The sequence below is a fragment of the Gekko japonicus genome, unplaced genomic scaffold (assembly GCF_001447785.1).
Source record: "Gekko japonicus isolate JY-2015 unplaced genomic scaffold, Gekko_japonicus_V1.1 scaffold5460, whole genome shotgun sequence".
In the NCBI taxonomy this organism is placed as follows: Eukaryota; Metazoa; Chordata; class Lepidosauria; order Squamata; family Gekkonidae; genus Gekko; species Gekko japonicus.
Window position 1 is genome coordinate 20,431 of NW_015168828.1, and position 8,966 is coordinate 29,396.

General features: G+C 49.6%; 1 protein-coding gene across 1 annotated transcript in view; it reads left to right on the top strand.

The window, feature by feature from the left end:
* Positions 1-1,934: 1,934 nt before the first annotated feature.
* The window catches only part of CEP68 (centrosomal protein 68kDa), a 17,651-nt gene continuing 10,619 nt past the window's right edge, over positions 1,935-8,966 (top strand). The window contains exons 1-3 of the mRNA XM_015415741.1: positions 1,935-2,324; positions 4,567-6,024; positions 7,635-7,757. Of these exons, the coding sequence (XP_015271227.1) occupies positions 1,935-2,324; positions 4,567-6,024; positions 7,635-7,757 (1,971 nt within the window). The remainder of the gene's footprint in view (positions 2,325-4,566; positions 6,025-7,634; positions 7,758-8,966) is intronic.

Consider the following 8,966-nt stretch of genomic DNA (forward strand, 5'->3'; position numbering starts at 1 on the left):
AAAACCGAAATAGATGCAATTCCTACTTTCCTATCAGACCTAAACTGATTTAACAGATTGAACCATGTAAATCACATTAATGACTTAGCATATAAACAGCTGAGCAGCAGGATACAGTTTTATTTACGGCCGGAGCCAGCAGTCGGCATTTGAAACAGGACAAACTCAGTAGTAAAAAGCACCTATGAATAAAGGTAAAAAGGCTTAACAGAACAGTAAAATGCATTATAAAGTACATAATAAACGCCTTAGAAGGTAGACGGTTAACAATATAAAACTATGCCATTTGGTTTAGGGATGGAATTTAAAAATGTATATATTTTCAGTTTTTGTATGAAAAATTGCCAGGATAACCCAGTTCTCGAAAAAGAGTTGGGAACTGGTGCACCCTATGCTACCTTAGGTAAATTCTCCTGAATTTAATAACTCTGGGGATGCAGTCTAATACACACTTGTTTGGAAGCAAATGCCACTGAAAATGGTACTACTTGCTTGCAAATGAACATGGCTCCCCAACATGGTGCCCGCCAAGCTTTTCAGAAAGTGTGTGGGGCCATTGTAAGGCAGGGTTTGTTGGTGGCTGCCCTCTTTCAAATGAAAGAGTTTTCAATGGCTTCCCTCCCCCTCTGCCTTTCTTTTATTTCTTTTCATTGCCCTACTGTGGCCCCGGTCACCCGGGCCGGATATCGTGGGAGGGGAGGCGTGGCTAATTGCCCTGGCGCAGTTTGATCCGCGATTACGCGATCAGACGCGCCGGCGGCACACCACGGGTCTGTCCCTCTGCGTCGGCGGGTAAACGAGGGTGGCGATAACACGATGATCCTGCAGCGCAGCAAAGAAGCGTCACGGCGTGATCACACCAGCAATGGCTAGGCGCCGCTGCCGTGACAAACGGGGTCATTTATTTGTTTTAAAGCCAAAACGGCACTTTCGCTTTCCTCTTTGTGCGCATGAGCCGTTGGGTGCTTGTGCGCATCTTGTGGAGACTTGAGGGGGAAAACCCTGTTTGCGAAGGGACATGGGCGGGCGCCGGATGCCACCACCGGAAACGCGATCAGACGCCCACCCTTGCCCCGCGGTTTTCGGAAACTAGTACCTCAGAGGTACTAGTTTTTAACTCCGCATCTTCGGCGCGAAGCCTCGGGCGAAGCCTCGGGTCCGCCACGGGAGCTCTACCCTTCCCAGATGTTGTGGTGTGATCACGCCCGGAAAATCCGCCTATCTTCCGTCTCTGTAGCGTGGCTAATGCTCCGTGTGACCGCAGCCTGTGATTCTTTTGCAAAGCAAGGAGGCTGGTATTGTACTTGGTTCCACCTCCTGAGGCAACCATTTTGGGGTGGCTCTCCCCACCAGTGCTCCCTCTACACTGTGGAATCCTGTGAGCAAAAATTCTACTTTGTGAGCTGCTGGCATTAAAGTTGTGAGCAGCTGATCGGGCTGCTGCTTAAATTTTGTTTGCTCTGGAGCCCTCCTTCCTGAGCTAAGACAAAAATGTGTGAGCCGGGGGCTAAAAAACTGTGAGCTAGCTCACACTAACTCAGCTTAGAGGGAACACTGCTCCCCCACCTCATCTCAAAATTGCAAAGGGGCCTGCAGATTCAGAAAGATTAGTAAAGGTAAAGGTTCCCTTGCTCGAAAGCCATTTGAATCCGACTCTAGGGTTGCGGTGCTCATCTCCGTTTCCAAGCCGAAGAGGCAGCGCTGTCTGAAGACGTTTCCGTGGTCATGTGGCCGGCATGACTAAACACCGAGGTGCACGGAACGCAGAAAGATTGGGGACCCTGAAATAATGGATCCACTTTTCAAATAGGTGCTTATTGAATGCTTGACTTGATGTTAAAATTGTGGCAAACAGTAATTACCTGCCGGTTTTAATTTCAGGTTGCGAGAACTGCATGTTTTGACCACTGATGGAGGAGAAACCCACTTTATAGATGGCACTGGATACAGAAAAATCTCCTCTTGATGCTCCATTGAGTGTGAGAGCCAAGGGCTATGGTAGGTGGAACTACAGTGAGATCGAGTGGGACGATCCCGAATTAGTGAGGAAGGTTCATCAGTTCTCTGATACGGTGGATGAAAAACCCTTGCCTGAAGGAACTGAGGGCAAAAAGCCCGTAGCTGTAAAAGGTGCCAGTCGCACCATTCCTGCCCTTTCCCCGAAGAATCCAAACCACCATAAAGCATCTTTAATGCCTCCTAACAGGTTTTGCGAGAGAAAAGCGAAATACGTGGAGAGAAAGCCGCTATTCAGCCAGACCGCTTGCGTCAACGATGTACTTCCTGATTTTAGCAGACTCGGTTTATACCCCAAAGACCAGCAGGTGAGTAAATCTTAAAACAGGAATATTTGGGCAGTGCCGCTAAAGTACGACTAAGGAGGAATATTCTCGAACTCTGTCACATAGTGCATGTAGCACTTAACATCAGGATAAACAGCTGAGCTTAATTTTCTGTGGACCGTTCGCTTTGTGCCCTATCTAGAAGGGTCCTAAATTTGGGAGTAGCCAAGTCTGAAAGGATAGCGTGCAATGTTTCCTCTAAGCTGAGTTAGTGTGAGCTAGCTCACAGTTTTCTAAGCCTCCGGCTCACACAATTTCGTCTTAGCTCAGGAAGGATGACTCCAGAGCAAACTAATTTATGCGGTAGCCAAATCGCTCGCTCACAACTTTAATGCCATGAGCTCACAAATCCCGACTCATAGAGGAGGAGGAGGAGATTGGATTTATACCCCGCCCTTCACTTGGAGTCTCAAAGTGGCTTACAAACTCCTTTCCCTTCCCCTCCCCATAACAGACACCCTGTGAGGTGGGTGGGGCTGAGAGAGCTCTGACACAAACTGCTCTTTTTCAAGGACAGCTGTGCCAGAGCTTGTGACTGACCCAAGGTCATCCAGCCAGGTGCAAGTGGAGAAGTGGGGAATCAAACCCGGTTCTCCCAGATTAGAGTCTGCACACTTAACCACTACACCAAACTGGCTCACTGGGTGACCTTGGGCCAGGCACATTTTCTCAACCTAACCTACCTCACATGGTTGTTGTGAGAGTAAAATGGAGAGGAGAATTATGTAAGCCATCTTGGGGTCTTCATTGGGGTATAAATGAAATAAATTCTGGATGAGCACTTCCAGAAGAAATTTTGGGGAAGCGTTTCCCACGAAGCTGCTGTATACTGGGTCAAACCACTGATCCATCGGTGTCTTCTGTCAGGCAGTGGCTCTTCAGGGTCTTAAGGAGAGGTCTTTCACGTTATGTGTTACCCGATCATCTTAAACTAGAGATGCCTGGGATTGAACCTGGGCCCTTTGGCATGCCGAGCAGAGGCTCTTCCACTGAGCCATGGCCACAACTCAATAAGAGATCAAAACAAGTCTGATGCACCTTTTGGAATGTGATCCTGGCTTAATCGTGAACTTTTCTTCTCCCATTCCTACCCCCCCCCCGGTTTCCTTTAAAATGTTGTTAATGGGACACTGATTCCTGAGGATAGGTAAAACAGATTATTGGATAGATGGATGAAATCTGTCTTTGTGAACGTGTTGCCTTTGAAAATCAGTAAACTCTGCAAATGGGAACAAAAGGATGGTCTGTTTTGCCGCATAACTTCCTGGAATTGTTCCTCCTTTGGAGAAGGGGGCGGGGAGAAACTGCGTTATCAGCTTGTATCTTAATAGGATATCAGCCACTGAGGCTTCTTGTTAAACTGTGTCCGAATATTCGCTTGATTCGGTGATTTCCGCGGATCGAAGGGATTTCAGCCTTTGGAGCTGAACGTCTCCACCTCTCTCCTCACTCTGCATCCTGAAATGCCATGTGGGGGAGAGGAGACATCCCCCCCTCCCCCAGAAACAACATGGGAGGGAGTCGGAGGTCTGCCGTAGGAGGGGGAAATGACCAAAAATAGCCTCCCCTTCCCGTTTGCGGAAATCTCTCCTATGGAGCCAGGACAGAAAATATGCCTTGTATGGAACCGTGTTACTGTGTTTGCTTAAGTTGTGAACATTGTTCCCTCTAAGCTGAGTCAGTGTGAGCTAGCTCCCAGTTTTTTAGCCTCCGGCTCACACGTTTTTGTCCTAGCTCAGGAAGGAGGGGCTCCAGAGCTGACTAATTTATGCAGCAGCCAAATCGCGCGCTCACAACTTTAATGCCAGTGGCTCACAAAGTAGGATTTTTGCTCACAAGACTCAACAGCATTGGTTGTGAATGCCGCCTAAAAGATACCTAAACGAAGCCGGCTTTACCAGTGGAACCAGTGTGGGGTAGTGGTTTAAAGTGTCAGACTAGGATACGGGAGACCCAGGTTCGAATCCCCCCTCTGCTATGGAATTTTGCTGGGTGGCCTTGGGCCAGTCACACACTCTCAGCCTAACCTACCCCGCAGGGTCGCTGTGAGGATAAAATGGAGGAGAGGAGAATGATATAAGCCGCTTTGGGTCCCCACTGGGGAGAATAGTGGAATATAAACGAAGTAAATAAATAAATACCCAAGTGAACGAGTCTGAATCTCGTTAGCCTCTTTGTGCTGACCTTGATAAAGTGTCTGTCTTGTTTCAACTGTTTTGCGCAGATAAAAACGGCCGAGTGCTCAAACTCTACACAGCTGCTTCCAGTTGCATCGGAACCCCCCGTGGTTCTTCCAAGGTCCCCCATGGATTCTAAAGGTTACAGCACCTCCGTTGAATCCCTCCATAGCCTTAAGGCTGACTGTAAGAGCCAGATAGCATTCCCATATTCATCCACTCCCAAACCTTTGCCTGGGAAAAGAGCGTCCCCTTTGGATGCCTCGATGCCGTTATTCCCGACAACTAGCCTGTCCCCCGAACTGTCTGAGGATAGTGATTTTGAGCAGCATGAACCGACAAGGCCGAAAAGCTACTTGGCCTCTGGGGCTCTTTCATCCTCTGAAGTGTTTCCTTCTTGGCGTCTGCACAGACTGTCTGACCCCAAAGACATCTCTGTGATGGGCACACGCAAGCAAATGACTGCGGATGGCTGTCCACCGACCGGGCAAGTAAGGAAGATGTCTTCCTTCCAGGCGGATTATTGGGCGTGTGCAATACCGGATTGCCTTCCGCCATCGCCAGACCGCCAGTCCCCCCACTGGGACCCCAATAAAGAGTACGAGGACTTGCTTGATTATACCTATCCGATCAGGCCGAAATACAAACTTGCCAAGGATCTCAAGTATGGAATACGTGATTCCTCCATCCACGATTCGGGGATCGACCTCGACAGCCTTTCCGTTTCACCCGAGAGTACCTTGAAGTCCACGAGTGTGCCGGGCCCAGAACATCGGACTACGGGGGACCAGACCGTGCAGAGTTTTCGGACCCCCTTGTCGAAAAAGCCCAAATGTTCGGCTCCAGTGTCTCACTACGGACTTTCTCCAATTGGGAAAGTATCCTTTGCAGATGGCAGTCCTATTGGTAGAACCATTTTTTCTAGCGAGCTGGCGCCGGGACCCAGTTCGTCTGATTCAACCAACATAGGGAAGCAACGCTGGGAGGCGAGATATAACAACTGTAATACAAGGGACACCAACGAGCATGACTGTGTGTTAAGGAGAGCAGCTGTCGGTACCTTCCTACGCTCCACAAGAATGTTGTCTTTACAGCCTGATTGTTGTAGTGACGAGGAGTATCTCCCCCTTCCGCCGCGACTCAAGGAGTTAGAGAGGTTGGCTCAGCAGCTGACGGATCTCTCGCTAATGATCAGGCAACCCGAAGAAGACGATGGCTTCCCATCTGTCGGCGGGAATGGAGAGCACCTCCCACTGGAGGTTTGTGGATGTGACGGCAGCCAGCAAGAAACAGACTGTTACTCTCGTCGTGCGGATAGCTCCCGGGAATGCAGTGAAGAGGACTTGCTGAGCAACCAGGGCTGTGAGGACTGTGCGAACGCGCACGGAGAGACTACCAGCACTGACGCGAGGGATTTTGTAGGGACAGAATGCTTCGAGACGGGAAGCGAGCGTGAGAAGGAGGAGGAGGGCTATGACAGGGACTCTCTTGCGCATCATATTAAGGTATGTTTTAGCATTCCTGTCAGAATCTTAACAGGTTCATACTCGTTGTATCTCACCGTGCTTGGATGGAAAGCGCTCTTGGGGGGGTACTGGTGGGGTTCTCATTTGTTACGATGTCTGGTGTTATCCTATCATTTATTTCAGGAGTCCCCAACATGATGCCCACGGGCAGGGCTATTTTGGGGCAGGAACGCACAGGAACGGAGTTCCGGCCGGCTCCCAAGTTGGCCACGCCCAGCAGGAACTCATTAGCATAATAGGCCACACCCAACGGCAGAAACTCATTAGGATTGGCTACATTAGGGGTGTGTGGCCTGACATGCAAAGGAGTTCCTGCTACAAAAAAAGCCCTGGGTTTTGACAACAAACAAGGTAAACAGAATAACAAGCAAAAGGTGGGTGCGGCTGGATGACCACACGTCTGGCAACATGGGGGTGTGGCCTAATGTGCTAATGAGCTATGCTCTCATGGGTGTGGCTGGATATGCTAATGAGTTTCTGTTGTTGGATGTGGCCTACTATGCTAATGAGTTCCTGCTGGGCTTTTTCTACAAAAAGAGCCCTGCCCTTGGGTGTCGTGGGATCCCCTAAACACCTTTCCTGATGCCCGCCAAGTATTTGTAATGAGTTACACCTTTAAGACCAACAACGTTTAATTCTGGGTATAAGCTTTCATATGAGTGCACACGTCTTCTAAGAGTCTGATTGTTATCTGAAGACGTAAGCTGATACCCAAAATTAAACTTTGCTGGCCTTAAAGGTGCCACCGGACTCAAACTTGACCCAGAGAACAGTCTGTGAGGAGCCAGGTTGAGCCAAAAAATTTAAAACAAAACAGCGTTAATTACAGATCTTGACAAATCCCAGGTGCGGGTTGCCGTGGCGCCTAGAAATGACATTGTAGCGCATAGTATTTTCAGCAGTGATTTTGCTTTGTGGTTTTTCCTATGGCGACGGCCAGGGTTACCCCTATATTTATATATATACAACAACGCTTTATCATATTATAGCTTGGCTAGAATTAGAAGACACTGCGAAGGGCTTCATAGACTCCGTGGTAGCCCTCCGAGAGAAAATATTGTCACTACGATATAAAAACCCACGGCAGCTGAAAAATGAGCCTGGGCCCTAAATTTTGGGTCTGGCTCCTAGAGCGGAAGAAAAATTTGTCAAGACCCAGTGTAATAGCTTTCATTCGGACCAACAAATATATCGCAAGTCCTTCCCGGAAACAGCATGTGCAACTTTTTGAGTTCTGTCTTTGTGGCCGAGGTCTTGTATTTGTGGCCTTAAAGTGGGAAACGGGTAGATCCGAGTTAGCAGCTTCACAGCCGAATCACGTCGTTGCTGATCAGTAGGGCTGGCAGACTCCAAGTAGCATCTGGATCTCTCCTCCTATTACCGTTGATCTCTGGGCGGCAAAGATCAGTTCTCCCGGAGAATATGGCTCCTTTGGAGGGGAGACTCTATGGCCTTATACCCTACTGAGGCCCCTCCCCTCCCCGGACCCCGCCCTCCCCAGGCTCCGCCCCCAAAATCTCCAGGTGTTTCCCATCCCAGAACAGGCAGCCCTGCTAATCGAGCTCCCTCCTTACGATCCATCTTCTAAGGTGTTTTGCTGTCGACTAGAAGAGCTGATCCGTTGGCTGCACAAGATAGCGGAAATCACCGACAACTGGATACCGCCCAGGCCCGATGTTGAAAGTGTGAAGGCGTCGTTACAAAGATACCTGGTAAATGGCCTCTTCTCCCCCCCACCCCTTTGGTGTAGTGGTTAAGTGCGCGGACTCTAGTCTGGGAGAACCGGGTTTGATTCCCCACTCCTTCATTTGCACCTGGCTGGATGACCTCAGGCAAGGCGTAGTTCTGATAAGAGCTGTCCTTGAAAAAGAGCCGTTTCTGTCAGAGCTCTCTCAGCCCCACCTGCCTCACAGGGTGTCTGTTGTGGGGAGGGGAAGGGAAAGGAGTTTGTACGCCGCTCTGAGACTCCCTTGGGTAGTGAAAAGCGGGGTATAAATCCAACCTCCTCCTCTTCTTAACGTAAGCGCGAGTAGCAGAAACGGTGCAGAGTTGTTTTCGTGTAATACAAAGAGGCGGGATTCATTAGAGAAATAATTATTTATTATTTCATTCGTTCATACCCCTCGCCTTTCTCCCCAGCGGGGACCGGAAGCGGCTTACCTCATTCCCCTCTCCTCCACTTTGTCCTCACAACGACCCTGTGGGGGAGGTCCGGCAGAGTGTGTGTAACTGACCCATCACAGTCATCCAACAAGCTTCCATTGCAGAGTGGAGATTTGAACCTGGATCCCCCAGATCTTACCCCAGGACTCCAACTGCCACACCACACTGGCTCTTGATGGGTTATATCTCGGGTTGCCAACTCCAGGTTGGGAAATACCTGGAGATTCGGAAGTGGAGACTGGGAAAGGTATAATGCTATAGAATCCCATCTTCCAAAGCAGCCGTTTTCTCCAGGGGGACTGATCTCTGCCGTCAGGAGATTGGTTGTAATTCTGGGGGAGCTCCAGGCCTCCAGGCTGGTGGTTGGCCACCCTAGTTACATGTCACCCGCTGTATGCCACTGGTCCTGGCATTGCTGCCTCTGTAGATGGTGGGGGATGGCGCTGATCATGACTTTTATCTGATTATGACCTTTATCCAGTCTGCTTTTCCTGGGCCCTTCTCCTGAGAGCCAGTTTGGTGTAGCGGTTAAGTGTAGTTTGGTGTAGTGGTTAAGGCTCTTAATCTGGGAGGACCAGGTTTGATTCTCCACTCCTCCACTTGCAGCTGCTGGATGACCTTGGGCAAGCCCAGGGGTCATTTTGTAGAAATAGAGGTGCAGGAGCTCATTAGCATAACTCATTAGCGTACCTTATTTGCATATGCCACACCCCCTGACATCACCGGAAGTGTGTCAGAAGGCAACACCCACCGCTCAG